This window comes from Paramormyrops kingsleyae, chromosome 23, assembly GCF_048594095.1.
Source record: "Paramormyrops kingsleyae isolate MSU_618 chromosome 23, PKINGS_0.4, whole genome shotgun sequence".
Taxonomy (NCBI): Eukaryota; Metazoa; Chordata; class Actinopteri; order Osteoglossiformes; family Mormyridae; genus Paramormyrops; species Paramormyrops kingsleyae.
In genome coordinates, this window is record NC_132819.1 from 20,782,697 (window position 1) to 20,798,057 (window position 15,361).

A 15,361-nucleotide genomic window follows, 5' to 3' on the forward strand; every position below is an offset into this window, starting at 1 on the left:
GTTTATTCTTCAAGCCTTCGTATCAGTTTGTAAAAGTTTTTTTTTTACGTTGTACTCTTTCTGGGTAATGAACCTGCCCTCTTTGTAAAATGCTCCTTGACATGACCATTCTGGATGAAGATTTCGTTACCAATTTTTGCCTTTTGGTAAAATAATATAACTGAAGAAATGTCTTGTTTCTGTGTTGTGACACTAGTGACAATGCAAGTTGCTTTGTCTTTTGGGCAAGTATCACATTCACAATGTCAGAGTGACAACCTCTAAGCCAGATTTTACTTTGTTTTCAGGTGACATTTTTCCAAAGTAATATCAAAAACGTAAAACATGTTTTAGTTGGATCGTTTCAAATTGGAAAAATTCATTAGACCTGATGTTGTTTTCCTCTTTTTATGTTCATTTTCTTATTTTTGTCATGTTGTGTGGCTGTTGTCTATTTTAATCCCTCGGATATGTTTGTAATGTTGGGGTTTGCAGTGGTTATTGTTCTAAACACTACGAGGGAAAAATGCTGTTGCCGACTGCGCGAAACAAGGCGACCAACACACAACAGTTCCGGGACGTCATTTCCTGGAGGCACGTGACCGCGCGGTATTTAAGGTATGGCGCGGGCGGGAGGGTGCTTGTAGGTGTTTCAGACACATTATTTTTCTTCCTGGAGCGGTTGCCAGTTATCATTGTAAGCAGTCTTTCCTGCTCTCCGCTAAATACCGCTACTTCCCCCTCATCTCCGCATCTGGCCGAGGTTGGTGGCAGATTACGGATGCTTTAGTGGGCTCCTCATATTGTCGTTTGGTCGGTCTGTAGACTCGCTTTTGCCTGCTTTTGATCCTGGGTTTCGCCGCGAACGCTGCAGCTTGTATAGGCTCCTGTTCGTAGAGATTTGACTGACTACTTTCTGCAAGTCTGCGGGGATTCGGATCCATTCACACGGCTGCTGTCGGGTATCGGGAGGCGTCGGAGACTCCGCTTGCGTTGCGGCTCTTTCCGCTTCCGTCGGGGGTTTTGCTCGGACTCGCCCGTCGTGCTCCGTGGTTCGGGGGGCTTTATTTCGCTAAATGCGCGGGTTTTTTCCCCCAGGTGAACGTCTGAAGATGATCTCGATCAACAAACAGAGGCCAGGCGACGCGGCTTCGGAGATCACAAAGGTGAGAGCCGCCTAGGACGTGTGTGTGTGTGTGTGTGTGTGTGTGTGTGTGTGTGTGTGTGTGTGTGTGTGTGTGTGTGTGTGTGTGTGTGTGTGAGTGTGAGTGTGAGAGAGAGAGAGAGAACTGCCTACAGCCAGAGTAAATGGTTACCCTGATAGCGTATGATTAAATCTCCTCCAATATCAGACTAAAGTGGCAGCCATCATGTGGTGTCAAACATGAGTAGGTGGACCAGCAGAATAGTAACTAGTGGAAAACCGGTGGTTTTGCTATTTTTACTAGTTAATGCTTGAAGTGCTTTTGTTTGATCCGTTTTTGATCTCGAATTTAGTCAGTGAAGTGAGGAGGTGTGGTTTGGGTCTCTGTGTCCATGATTGGGTGGCCTACGGTTCAAATCCCATGGCCAGCCAGACAGTATCTATGAGGCCCTTGTGCAAGGCCCTTAATCCTAATCTACTCTCACCTGTGTCTGTCTAAATAGTAATTTCTGTGTACCTGTATCCATACTCTGTACAAATGCTCAATTAAAATGCTTCCTCTTTATGTTCTGTTTCTGTAATCTATGGGACCGTCCCACCCCCACCCCCACCCCATTCTGTTGAGGCTGAAATGCTCATGCCTTTGTAGGGGCCTTGCTAGATCTGTAGGGGGGGGGGGGGGATTAAATTGTGGCAGTAGTTCATTGGGCTTTTTTTGCAGGCGCTTGTCAGATTATTGGTAATGAACAATAATAGACAAGGTTTCTGTATCTAACTTGATTACTGTACTTCCGTGTTTGCATGCATGAGGAAAAACATTAACCTGCTCTCTACTGGTGCTGGATCTTTGATCACTTCAGAGCCAGTTCCCACGGTTATTTGTTGAAGAATGTTTGTTTCGGTAAGACGATAACTTGTGGAAGCTACCCAGTGCCCGTGGGAACCAAATGCTGCCCGTAGAGTTGAATTTCCCACATTAGCAATGCAGTCAGACATGAAGGGCTGGTCAGCCCGTTTACTCATTCGCTATCCCATGACAGAGTAACCAGATTGCTCAGGTGGAAGAATGGGGCTAATCCTGTCTAAATGTGGGCTGTCTATAGAAGTCAAGAAAGTGATTAGGTTCCTCAGCTGGGTGTATTAAGTTACTTCAGTTGAGGGTTTTCATGGAAACTACCTGATGTGAGCAATCTGAATGCATGTTGAGAATGTGTACATCTGCTCCTCCTCTCCCCACACAGAAAGCTCTTTCAGGAACTACCCAAGGTGCTGCTTCAGTCAGGAGAACACTGCAAGTCCTCCAGCCATCTGTGATAAATGAGAACCACGGAAGAGGGCGAGAGGTAAATTGAGGGGGGTGTGTGAAAGGACTAATCTGGGGAGTTGAATGTTGGGTTTGTACCTTTTTGACTTTAACCTCCATGTTCAGCCAGGAAAGGCCCCCCCAAAGAGGAAGCTGTGGGGAGCCAAGCAGGTAAAGGGCTCAAAGAGGGTCAAAGCTGAAGTGGCGGTGAAAGACCAAAATGCTGAAAATGATGCTGTGGCTGAGGGGACGGCGAAGGGCAGCTATGAGCTGATGGTCAAAGGTGTGTCCTGTGCCTGCGGTGTTTGGGCTTCAGGATTTCTCGTTCGCTGCCGCTTGGGTGGTGGTGTGTTTAACAAATGATGATTTATTCCAGAGACCCCTCCGTCTACCTACTGGAAGGAGGTTGCTGAGGAGAGGCGTAAAGCTCTGTCCAACGTCCTTCTGGAGAATGAAAGGGTATGTTGTCAGAGTTGCTGACAATTCTCATCGAACCAATCTGCTGCATTATCCCTGTTTGTATGAAGTTTGTTCAGACTGCCACTCTCAGCCACCGTGGCTCTGTCGTGAAAGTGGCAACCGTTTCTTTTCTTTCTTCCCCCCTTAGTACTTGGTTTAATGGGTTTTTCCTCATGCAGTTGCATAAAGACATAGAAGCCAAGGAAGTACAGATCTCCAAGCTGAGGAGTGAGAATGAGGAGCTGCAGGAGCTGGTTCAGCATGTCCAGCACATGGCCGACATGATCGAGGTGAGGAGCTTGGCGCTCATGCTTTACTCTGCTCTCTCACACAGGCTCATGCATGGTCTTCATTTATTTTTTTAAGAGGTTAACTGGAAAGAGCCCACAGAGCCTGGATGATCTACAAGAGCTTGCTTTTGATGGAGAGGATGAGGATGCTGCAGAGAGTGAAGATGATGATGATGCAGAGAGTGATGATGATGCTGCTGCAAATAGTGAAGCTGAAGATGAGTCAAGTGTCTGTAGTGAGGAAGACCCAGAAGAAAAGTGATTATGCTTGTCTGTGGAACTGAAGACCCGTAAAGAGGCCATTTTTACTGTCTGTGGACCTGCTGTTGTGTGAAATGTAACTTATGACTTTTTTGCAAGTGGGTGTAATTAAGGCCCCCCCCCCCTTTTTTTTTTTTAAGTCGCTTGACACTAGCCTTGATTTGCCAATTGCTTTGTTTACTGACCAGTGCTGCCATGCTACTTTGCCATGGATGTTGATGCACATTCTGTATATACTGTAAATGTGACTTAAACTGTAAAATAAAAGTACTTTTTACACAGCCAGCTTCTGGCAAATCTACCTTTTTGGGAGAACTTGTGTAATGGGGCTGCTTTTGACAAGTGGGTGTTTTTAATATGGGGTTGCTGTCAAAGTGCCTGGGCTTGGTCTGGTTTTCTGCCTTGCCACACTTTTCACTTCCTAGCATTGAGGTGTCTGGTTAAGTTCGCAATGACCTAGAACGTACTGAAGCTCTTGAGTATAGTCGGTCCCATCTGTGACCCTGTGCTGTGGTGGTGTTTCTATTCCGCCCCCCCTGGCTGCAGTCTGTCACATGATTGGAGGAATGCAATTCTTCTACTACAGTTGCAGGGGAGAGGCTGGGACAAGACTGTGCAATGAAAGGATGTGAACATTAATAAATGGGATACATAGCTGGTTCCAGGAATTCTTCCCGTGTCAAGTGCTGTGGATGTGGCCTCCTGCAGCTTGGTGAGGTAAGTGGTACGTTAACATGGCTGCACCTGCCCCCTAAAGCACATACACTAGCATATTCAAGGAGGTGGCTGTGTGGGGGAAGAAGCTGAGGGCAGTATGTGACATTCCTGCAACAGCAGAGGAAGTCTGGGTCTTAAAGGAGATTCCCATCCCTCAGCTCCATGTTGCGATTAGTGGAAACTCGGGGGCTCTGTGACAAACTTAGTGAATTTGTAGAAAACCGCTCTTGCAGTTGCTGGAGTGTCGGGCCTTTCTGCATTATTTTGGTAAGTGACAATTGTGTTCAAGCCTCTTCACATTAGTTTCCTGTAATTGAGGGTGTAGACGGCCAGTCACGCCAGTTAAAGGCTCAGTGACTTAATTGCTTAGGATTAGTGGTTGGGATTGTGCAGGACGGAGTTAACAATGGAGACCTGGGCTATCTTCATGTGGCTTTCAAATTGCTCCATGGAGTGTGGAAGTTCACAGGGCTGCCTGCTAAAATACCACAGAAACACACAAACTACAGTCAAACCAACTTTTTAGCTGCCATTATGCAAAAATAAACTTTATTGCCACTTTGAATAAACAGGAAGGGTTCTAAACTGAAAACAAAAAGCAATCAGTACTGGAATAAACATGATCAAAAATAAGTCACCATACTTACTCAATTCCAAGTCAGATCTTTGCCCTTTTAAGTTAATTTGGGGAAAATATACAAAGAAAGATTAACCATAACTTGGAGCCACTGAGCTTAAGGGCCTTACTCAAGACCTCAATGTTAAAACCATTCTGCTGATCACAGGATCTGAGGCACCTTCCAATCAGAGGCATGCATACGGTCTTAACCCGCTGAGCCACAGAGTGACTTGGATTTAAATAAATACAGTTTACAACACAGGTCATGTGATCTCAGTGCAATAATACAAACCATCAGAGGAAGCAAACAAATAATACTAAATTATGAAAACCATATAATTCACAGTTAGAAAAGGATTAATAGGTGCTTAGTCAAGCAAAAAGTTGGATGGGCAAATGCATGAGGAACTCAGATTTTTAATATTCACATTTCCATACAAGTGAGGATGTTTAGAATACTGACATATCGAGGTCACTCTCGACAATAGATTTGTTGAACCCAGTTCACATTACGTTAATATGAATATGTTTGTACTGGATCAGAAATATTACTTGAATTACAGGGATTTCACGTTGGTCTCTTCCAATTTTGGGGAAAAAGTAGATAAATCTGCCAATGGATGTCAGTATTTTTAGTTGCCAAGGTGAATGCTTTAAATAACTAAACGCATTTTACTTTAATAAAAACAACTTAACAGTGATGAGGTGATGCTGGTGAATCAGGTGTAACAAGCTGAGCATACAGTTTTTACAGTTCAGTTACAACCAGCTAAAGACCTCTAAAGAGGGAGGGGCTTGTGGTCATGTGACCATGGCCACCCAGTGCAGTCCCAGTAACACAACAAGTAATATTCCCCATAAAAAAAATAAAAGCCTCTGCTCTCATTATTAATTATAACCGACACAGATACTGATCAAGAACATTAATATAAATACACAGCTCATTTACAATTCAATCTACAACAAAAAAGTTAAAAGATAATCCAATTTTTGAGGCAGAGATAAAAATATATAAAGGAAAAGCTGTTAATCGTCCATTTAATGCAGTGATATACAGTAGGCACAAAAGCAAACCACTCCCAGTATCTGCCTGTTTTTACAACCCAAAGTGCATATCCTTTCAAATATGTGACTGAATTCAAGGTCTGTCACAAATCTCCTGGATTAAATGCAGTGACAAGCAGCCACTGCCAGAAAAGGCCCGCTATCCACACGGCCCCTTTGTCCCCACATCAGCACTGTACCTGGACCAGCAGCCAGAGAGCAAACACCATGAATCTGACCGTGCTGGGCTGCGGACTGCTGATCCCAGGTCAGCGTGACAGACGTGAGCATGGAAAGCCCTGCGCAGCTGACGTCTGAGACGGTCAGCAAGGTCCCTGACAACTGGCTGAAATGTGCCCTGTTTGCAACGTCCCCTAGAGTGCAAAACACCACTGAAACAATAATTAATACTTATTACAATAAGGATAAGAGTCATAAGAATAAAGAACAACCATAGTAATAATAATTATAATAAAAATGTGCAGACAGAAATGGCTTAATATTGGTCAGAATGATGCATGTGGGTTCAGCCCAGATCGGGAATCTCAGTCTCGCCTCGGTGACACTCCAGGCCCCTCAGAAGGCTGTGGTGACGGCATTGCCCCGCCGCGTGCCAACACGCACCATCTCCCGGGGCACCTTGTCCAGCTGCTCGTACGCCATCTTCCCCTCCTCACCTGCGCAAAACACCAGCAGACACACCCACGTCAACCTACAGCCAATCGGATAATAGGGGCGGGAGTCACTGGAATCGCGCACACGGCGCGGCGCTCACTCACCGAGGGTGAGCAGCGTCTCCATGGCGACGTGCCGCAGCTCTTCATCCGCCGAATCGCACAGCGATGCCAGATTCTCAATGCTCTCCGAGGCCTGGAGGGGAACGGGAGAACAGTGACGCACAGTCAGTTACGCAGCCCGAGAGGTCACCACTGCACAGCCAATAATAATTTCCCTAACACTTGTGTAATTGATAGAAGTCCTCACCAACATAACATAATTCAGTTAAAAAAAACATTTTATTGTTTATTGTTTTATTGTTAACAGTATTTTGAACAAAAGCAGAACAAAATATTTAGTAAAAGTTTTGTTACATAAGACTCAAATGCATGTTCCAAAAACGTGTGTTGCCAACAGGGCAGTTGTGGTGTGACCTCCGGTGGACAAACTAAGCAACAACACCCATAACAAGGCTGACGGATCCACCTTCCTTCTCTCAGTTTCTTTTAATCCATTGGCTGTTATAAACATCGATACTGATTTATCTGCAGTTAGGTCATAACCACTGCGAATATCAACATGCTAATCTGTCGGTGGGGCAGGTCTCCACTCCCCAGTGCTACCCACCTGCAAACAGCCGAGAGCAGCACAGGCCCCCCTCACCGTCTGCAGTCCGGCCGCAGACAGCTGCTGAATGTAGGCCTCTACTGCCTGTCGTCACACACACAGTTCTCAGTCATATCCGTGTACTTATGAGTGGAAAACATCTTTCATCAAACTCCCATAAAGCACGCTGACAGACTCAGACAACACCAAGATAAAACTCCATAGACAACATGATCATTAGGGTTGTGACGGTCCATTGAAGCGCCGCGGCGACGTCGGAACTGCAGAACACAGCTGACCTTTGACCTGAGATCTGATTGGCTGGCAGCAGAGGTCAGGAAAGCGGCTGCGGCCCTTTTGAGGTCGGGGTTGTCGGCCAGCAGCAGGGAGGCTAGAGCCTGCAGTGTCTCCATCTGAGGCCAAAGTCTGCAGGCCGGGACGTCCTCCAGCTCCCTGCAGACCTGCTCGGGGTCCCCAGAGCGCAGGACGTCCACAAGGGCCACTGGACAGAGGACGCCGGCATCAGTCAGCAGGTTAACGAGTATTAATAATAATAATCAATCATCATCAACATCATCTAAAAAGCTAAGAGACAAAGCAGGTAGTAGTTTAAGTTTGTATAGAGAAATGTTTTTAAATGCTTTGGAAGTCCTTCCCCCTGCAGACTAGAACTCAAACTCAATAAAAATTTCTCCCCATTCTTCCTGCTATTTTTAGCAATGTTAATATGCGACAAAACTACGTACAAGTACCAAGATATCTATCCATCTCTTTTCTGTACCCTGCTTGTCCTATGCAGGGGTCCGGAGCCTATCCCGTTAGCTACGGGAGTACGGCAGGGAACAACCCAGGATAGGGCATCAACCCATAGCTGACCACGTCCATGCGCGCACACACACACGGGCAATCTGGCAACTTGGATTAACCTCATCATGTTTCTGGAAGGAAACCAGAGTACCCAGTGGAATCCCCACCATGACAAGGGGAGAGCATGCAAACTCCATGGCAGAGACTCAAACCCTGATCTCAGAGGTGTGAGGAAATTATAGTTAATGTTTTATTACAATGAATAAAACTGTCTGTGAACTTTCACAGAGTGCGAGAGGGTAAAGCTCATCATATCACGTAGTCAAATTTTATGCCACATACTGTACACAATCATACACTGTTCTACCGCGCAGTGAAATGCTTTATTATACCCCATCTTACCCCATGCTCTCCCTTCCGGTCTTACCCTCTCTGGCCAGCTGCTGCAGCTCCTCCCCCAGGTCTTCCACAGCATGAGCCGAGGTGTAACTCTGGAACTGGAAGACGGTGAGGATGTCCTGGGCCGGGGCCGCTGGTAAGGGGTTCCTGTCCACCATCTCACTCACCACCAGCCGGATCACTGTGGGTCAGAAATGTGCAAGCATCCTCCACTGAGTATTCTACTGCGGAAAACGACTTATCCAGTGCAATCGTTTTCAGTATTTCACTGCTGATGACCTATGAAATTTTGCTTCACCTATTCTTATTAGGCATAAAGATTACAGTTCCTTGTAGTGCAGTGGGAAAGAGACACATTAAAGTGGTGAGGAACTACAAAAGTTCCCCGTCTAGATGACCCCAGAACTTGAAACTAGGAACCAGTTTACTGAACTTTGGTGCGAAGGTGCCTGTACCAGTAGCAGTAACTGGTTATCGTACCCGTGTCTGCAGCATTCTGGTGCTTCTCCTCCAAGGCTGGGCCAAAACAGAGGTGCATGTGCTTGAGAACGTGGTCCAGTGAGGCGTGGAACAGGCCAACAGAGCCGCTGAAGTCACACCACAAGGCCAGCAGGGCGGGCTTCTCCCCCAAACTGGGCAGCACTGGGGGGGATAGAAGTACAATAGCACAGGGCCCAGGGCAGCAGGAACCGGAAAGCTGGGCTCTCTGACACCCACCGTCAGCGACGGAGCTGACATTGCCCATGTGGTCTGAGCTGATCTCTCCCAGCATCTCCAGCAGCTGCCTCTGACTAGCCAGCTTGCACAGCTGGGAAGCATGCTGTGATGGGCTCCCCCCAGTGGACAGGAGCTGTAACCACATGCGGTGAATGGACAGTTACAAAAGCTGCCAAAAGTAGATTCCAGCTCATTACACTAAAATATTTGAAAGTGTTGAAATGGTCAGAGCACCTGGACGAGATGGGCACAGTACTGCAGGTGCGTGATGACCGCCACGTCCAGGCTCTCGTTGCCCGTGGTGAGGGGGAGCGGGCTGCCGGCCACACTGTTCCCCACACCGGTGTCCTCAGTCAGGGCCTCGCTCAAGTGGCCCCTGGCCTCTGGGTGTTGGACTGGCCTGGCAGTTCAGCACAAAGTCAATCGCGGTTATTACATGACCAGTGAACGCTTCACGATACGAAGGCAAAAACAAATGGACACAAGGGGGCGCCAGTTGAACAAAGCCAAATTCACAACACACAAGACAGCAGAGGAAGAAACTCCTCCCAGGAACAAGAGCGAGGAAAGAGAACGAGAACGAAAAAGTGAGGGAGAAAGAGAGAGCAGCTCACCACAGGTACTGTAACAACCCCCCCCCTCCCCCCCAAAGGAAACAGAGACCTGGGTCATAAATGACCCGACTCCATAGCACAGAACAATAGGGCTGGAGACCAGACAGGGGAGAGAGGGGGGACTGGAGTTAATCACACGCAGAGCACGACATGCCACGAAAAATCGGGGTAGGACAGAGGAAGCCAGGGGGCCAGTTCTAGCAGACAGTGGACGGAGACGGGGTATGTGGCTCGTCCGACACCCCTGACTCACCCCGTCCTCTCTGGCTCTGTGTCAAAAAACACGGAACGGGGGAGGCCGTCGTCTCCCGTGTCGTCGTCATCAAAGTCTGAGGTGTTGAGGAAATCAAAGCTCTCAAGAGCGCTCTCAACAGTCAGACTGAGACTGGAGCACCTGCTGTGCTGGGCAGGGACTCGGCACTAAAAACAGAGAAGGAGCAGCTTGAAATACGGCCCGGCCTCCAGGGGGCGCACGAACGCCAGCATCGAAGATTTCGAAATAAAAGCCACAAACCCCAGAGACACGGGGGATCTGAGGACAACGTAAACGTTTTTATGCAAACATCTCAGGAGGTCATGAGTTTGATGAAAATGTAATGCCATGGAGCACCACGGAGAAGAGCCATCTTACCTTCAGCAGGTCCTCCAGACGCATGACCTCCTGCTCCAGCTCCTGCAGCTCCCGACCGCGCTCCTCCAAGCCCTCCAGCCTCAGCAGCAGGCCCTGGATGGCCTCTTCCAGGCTGCTGTTCCCGGGGGTCGGTGTGGGAGCCTCCTCCGGACCCCAGCCAGGCGGCCCTTCGGGCAACATGTCGGTTGACGTCAGCCGCTTCACCAGCTGCTTGGTCAGGCTGCCCTCATCCGTGTCCAGCTCCACGGGCTTGAGCTCAGAGCCTTCGTCTTGAAGCAGGGCGTCAGACACGCCGGGATCCAGGAACATCTCCCCAGCATCCAAACACGGAGAGCCGCCGGGCCCCACCCACTCAGGCTCCAACTCCCTCTCGCAGGCCACAGGCTCCGCCTCCTGTGGCTGTGGCTCCTCCTCCTGTGGCTCCGCCTCCTCCTGACACAAAGACTCTGTGTCTGGAGGTGGGGGCGTGACCGTGATCTCTGGGTTGTACTGGGCAGGGGGGGGACCAGCCTCAGGAGTGTCAGACAAGCTGAAGGACAGACGCTTGGACTGTATGTCACAACTGCCGTTTTCAAACACGTCGTCACGCAGAGCCACCTGCAGCAGAGAAACAGCAGAAAGAGAGAAGAGCAGGTGAGAACTTATCGAACCCTGGCACAGCAGACGGAGCAAACGTTCAGGTCGTGAGCCTAACACAGCAGAAGGCACACATTTACAGAGCTCCCCAGTCCTCCTTCAGACTACAGAGATGCTGAGCACATGGGGGGGGGGGTTGGGGGGGGGCACGGTACACACTGGCACACTCACGTAATCGTCCAGGCTGGATTTTGGGTGCAGCTGCAGCGAGGCCAGGTGACCCAGTGAGCGACTATAGCTCAGCTTTTCTACCAGGGTGTTACGCAGCACGTGCAGGACGGAGAGACGCTGGCGGTCCTTCAGGGGGTGGGGGGGCGTGGAGGGGGGGACGTTTGTTAGTGCAGCAGCATGGCCAGCGGTAAGCATGCAGCACAGATGCACGCAGACACGGACAGACACATGCAGGATAACGCTCAGCGATCTGGAATGTTCCCTCACTGCGCCGGAGGCAAGATGGGGAAGGGGAGATGTGGGGGAAGCAGTGTTTACGGCTGGGGGGGCGGGCACTCACAAAGAAGGCGGAGTCCTGGAAGGTGGGGGTCTCGGGTGTACCTTGGCTGTACACAGAGACACGCCTCTGTAGGGCGGTGGTTTTGTTTAGGTTACCCGAGGACAAGGTCAGGTCCTCCACATCAAATGGACTGTAGGAGGGAGGGAGAGACGGTCACACAGATACCCTCTGATGTCCCCGGAGATCCATGTTTGAGAACGATGAATATAGCAGTCAATAATTAACACCAATTAATAATAAATAGCAGCAAAATAAACATGTGGCCAAAGCATTCCTCCCAAGTTGTAGGGGACTTTAAAAGGTATGCGTCAATAAGCTTCAACCAACTGTACCAAAACAGTCCAGCAGATGGCAGTCTTGACATCCATCTTTCACCAACGTTGAACTTCATGTTGAACGTCATTTGAAATCTGACATGACGGCTATACTTACAACCAGGTCACCTCTAGGTTGAGCTTGATGGTCCCCAGGTCGTTGACGTCCACAGCCACCACCTGAGGCCTGGCTGTAAACAGATCCTTGGTCTCGCAGATGACGCTGCCCACGAGGACATGTGTGGCCAGACCTTTCAGCTCAGACACCTGGCATCAGAGGAAAAGCAGAGGCATCAGTGGCATCAGGAAGCCTATAAAGTGATCAGGGAGGGTGCCGTGTGAGGAGGGAGAGCGAGAGAGAGAGAGCACTCTCACGGTCGCCCCTAGAGACAAGGCCTCACTGCATGACACATCCTAACCAAATACCCAGGGCTTTTCTCAATATGCCTATTGGATCGTACTTGTGTTCTCAGGTCCCTGTTTTACGTCATCTTCCATTGCCGAAGACCATTTCCAATTCCAAGAAAAGTAGTACAGAGGATGATGAAAATCCAGGGTGTCGTTCTTGCCCCGCCCCCAAACGCCAGCCACACCATTACCAAACGAGATCAATCCCATGATTCACTGCACCCCAAATTAATTCTTGGAAGGCAGGGTAGCAAAGCCGTTCTTGGTATCGAGAAACGCTCTGGTGGCGGTGAGTAGGTTTCATGTCGGCTACATGCTTATGTTTTTGTTGCTCTGCCTTCACCTTGATGGAGATCAGGTCGGTGATGAGCGGCACGAAGACCATCTCCTCCCCATCCCAACTCTGCCTGGAGCTCGCCTCGATCCTGCCCTTCAGCTTCCAGCGCTGCCGCCCGTAGCGCATGAAGATCTGGGGGGGGATGCGGGAATCGGTGAAGCGGGAAAGATCACGACGCTTCCGGGAACACGGATCATGGAACACCTGAGACGGTGACCTTTAAGCCATCGTGAGTAATGCTTACTTCATACTGGTCGCCTTGACAGAGTCGAGCAAAACCAGCCAGACCTTAGAGGGAGAGAGGAAGGAACAGTTAATACCCTGGTTTAAACACCCCCCCCCCCCCAAAGTCAGTGCTAACATTTCTCTTACCTTTCATCTTGATGTGAAATTCCCCCAAGAGTTTCTCCAGCTCTCCCTCAAAAGTACACATGTTCTGCGGGGAACAATGAAGGAACACAGCTCTCAGACGCTCCCGTTATTAAATCCATTCGAAGAGGCTTTAGTGTTTCACAGACACCACTCAGAACCCTAACTGGCCTTAGGAAGGAAGTTCTGCCTGGGTGTGCTGGACAGAGCGGCCGTGTCACCTCGCTGTACTCCTTGTATCGCCGGTTGACCTCCGCCAGGCTCTCCCGCGTGCTCTTGCTGGACGGCGATGCCGTGAAGGCCTGCTTCATCTTAATGGCGCCATCGCGCAGACGCTGCTGGACACAGAACGCCTCGTACATCTCGTCTACCTAAGGGGATGGGATGCATAACAAGTCAGTGGCATCTCTCCCAGTTTTGTTGGTGGAGACATCATGTTAGCATGCAATCCTTAGGGAGAGGGGCCAGGTCTGTAGACACACCAGTCTGTCCAGAGGGACACATCCTTTGATCGATTATTCAGACCAAGGGGCAAACAAAATCCTAGAAATTGCATTACTGCAGATGCTTTTACCCAAAGCAACATACAATTTGAGAAAAGTCAGAAAGGCCTCGGAGCAACGGAGCACGCCGACCACGGGATCTAAATCGACAACCTTCCAGTCCCCACCCAGGTGGGGGAGCACTTCCTGTTTTTGCCTCACCCTCTTCCTGTAGTGGTTTGCGGTTCCACTGGGGATACAAGCCTGTTGGTTTCACAAAGTCCATAATAACTTCTTTCCCCTTTCTGTGCTACTGGCGCGTGTCACATGCCGGGTGCACGTGGTTCCTTAGAGTGCCCCCTTGTGGCCAAGCCGGCTCTCCAGCTCCCTCCCCCTTTTAGCCTCAGGGAGGTGTCTGTTACTCCATTTCTTTATCTAGACAGAAGATGATATCATTCTAGAAAAAACACGGATGAATTTAGCTACTGGATTAGGTCAGGTTGAAATCATGGTAAATTAACTTCACCGTGGAACTTCTTGCTATTGCTCATATATTACCAGAAGAACTGCCCCCCCCCTGATGAATATACACTCTACCAGGAGCCTTCAAATCTACTACCTACCCACCTCAAAAGGCTCCAAACAAGCCTTCAAAACATCCATCTCAACACCGTGCACCACTGCAGAGCAAAAATTTCAGCTTAACTTACACGCTTCAACAATAGTTATGTTACTATGAGAAGTCAACTGACATTTGCCTTTGGGGTCAATCTGACCTCAGGGTAGGTGTGAGAGTTAAATATCATGCCCCACCCTGGCGACACCTGCGGCTTGCTTTTCCGTTTACCCAACGCTGCTTCTTGTTAGGGCCGAGCTCACTGCAATCGTCACTGACAATTGTGCCAGAAGAGCCGCTTTCACAACCCGCTGACCAGGTCACACGGAAAAAGTCCTCCGTGAGAATTTCATCCGAAGACTTGCATCTGAAGTTATTTTAGTCGCTCTATAGTGACTGACAAAGATCGACAGCCGATGCAGAAAGTATTTAAACACACTGCCTCTAGGGGGCAGTAATGCTGTCAGGGTGTGGCTTGCACATCCTTGGAGCGCAGTATATAAAAACTCCCACATCACAGATACTACGGGGCCTCATAGAGACAGACAATAGTAAGACGCCCCATGACAGGGACTCATGTCACAAAGGTGGGAACACGAGATCCAAACCAGAGGAGGGTAGGGAAGCCTGACCTAAAACGACAGGAAGTCCCGTCCATGTAGGTCGAGTCTGCGAGAGGGAGGGCAGTGTCGACAGGAAAGCCCCCCAGGGAGGCTGAGGACTCATTGCTGAGCTCTCTCCAGGAGCAGAGCAGGAAAGCACCAAACCATCCTTATTAATGCCTGCACTGCAGGCACTTCTGCTTAAGATCACTCAACCAATCAGTCAACCAATCAGCTTCCAGTCAAAGCAGTCATAAAATAATTAAGGTAAAAATTACACATCTTCCTTTCTTCATATAGACATTCATACTCTTGAAAGTGCTTATCAAATAGCAGAAGTCCATGGCTCAAATCGACATCAGGCTCTTCATCACTCCTGCAAAGCTTCTGTTGTCCTGTTGCTATGGATACCTCTGCTTTAGCGCATCACCATGTTCTCCAAAAATGGCATCACGCTCTCCGCAGAAAGTGATAATAGACCCAATTATACAGTTAGTATTCTAGGCAGCTGCAGGTCCTCTTCATCTTCCTCCACCCCTCTTACCCTCTTCCCCGGGGCATCCAGTCTGGACTACGTGCCAGTGCCCCACTCTGAAGACCACATTGGCCATTACCGGCAGGAAGAGGGAAGATCATCCCAGGCTCAATGGCTAAAGAGTTTCTACATGAAGGCAGGATATAGAACCATTTATATCCCATCAGCCCAGTGTTTCCTAACTCAGTCCTCAGGGACCCACAGACGATCCATGTTTTTGCTCCTTCTCAACTCTCTGCCAGAT

At 49.0% G+C, this 15,361-nt stretch overlaps 2 protein-coding genes across 7 annotated transcripts in view; one reads left to right on the plus strand and one right to left on the minus strand.

Moving 5' to 3' along the window:
- The first annotated feature begins 585 nt into the window (after positions 1 to 585).
- On the plus strand, positions 586 to 3,721 carry gmnn (geminin DNA replication inhibitor). Of its 2 annotated transcripts, none has more exons than XM_023820115.2 (7): positions 586 to 742; positions 1,078 to 1,145; positions 2,365 to 2,466; positions 2,553 to 2,709; positions 2,803 to 2,885; positions 3,065 to 3,175; positions 3,252 to 3,721. In XM_023820115.2, the coding sequence occupies exons 2-7, from the start codon at positions 1,092 to 1,094 to the stop codon at positions 3,435 to 3,437; spliced, it is 693 nt and encodes a 230-aa protein (XP_023675883.1). In that variant the 5' UTR covers positions 586 to 742; positions 1,078 to 1,091; the 3' UTR covers positions 3,438 to 3,721. The 2 variants fall into 2 exon arrangements, with proteins under 2 accessions (XP_023675883.1, XP_023675884.1); XM_023820116.2 differs by having other exon boundaries at positions 588 to 676.
- Positions 3,722 to 4,669: 948 nt separating this feature from the next.
- Positions 4,670 to 15,361, minus strand: part of ripor2 (RHO family interacting cell polarization regulator 2) — a 33,531-nt gene continuing 22,839 nt past the window's right edge. For 4 of the 5 annotated variants that reach the window (XM_023820107.2, XM_023820109.2, XM_023820110.2 and 1 more), the window contains exons 7-23: positions 13,104 to 13,253; positions 12,886 to 12,949; positions 12,758 to 12,801; positions 12,520 to 12,645; positions 11,887 to 12,035; positions 11,455 to 11,584; positions 11,115 to 11,240; positions 10,308 to 10,904; positions 9,930 to 10,096; positions 9,297 to 9,462; positions 9,063 to 9,195; positions 8,826 to 8,987; positions 8,374 to 8,526; positions 7,439 to 7,641; positions 7,161 to 7,244; positions 6,596 to 6,686; positions 4,670 to 6,493 (exon numbers count right to left, since the gene is read on the minus strand). In XM_023820107.2, the coding sequence (XP_023675875.1) occupies positions 6,393 to 6,493; positions 6,596 to 6,686; positions 7,161 to 7,244; positions 7,439 to 7,641; positions 8,374 to 8,526; positions 8,826 to 8,987; positions 9,063 to 9,195; positions 9,297 to 9,462; positions 9,930 to 10,096; positions 10,308 to 10,904; positions 11,115 to 11,240; positions 11,455 to 11,584; positions 11,887 to 12,035; positions 12,520 to 12,645; positions 12,758 to 12,801; positions 12,886 to 12,949; positions 13,104 to 13,253 (2,646 nt within the window). In that variant the 3' untranslated portion in view covers positions 4,670 to 6,392. The remainder of the gene's footprint in view (positions 6,494 to 6,595; positions 6,687 to 7,160; positions 7,245 to 7,438; positions 7,642 to 8,373; positions 8,527 to 8,825; positions 8,988 to 9,062; positions 9,196 to 9,296; positions 9,463 to 9,929; positions 10,097 to 10,307; positions 10,905 to 11,114; positions 11,241 to 11,454; positions 11,585 to 11,886; positions 12,036 to 12,519; positions 12,646 to 12,757; positions 12,802 to 12,885; positions 12,950 to 13,103; positions 13,254 to 15,361) is intronic. The other variant, XM_072705590.1, reaches the window with a different exon arrangement.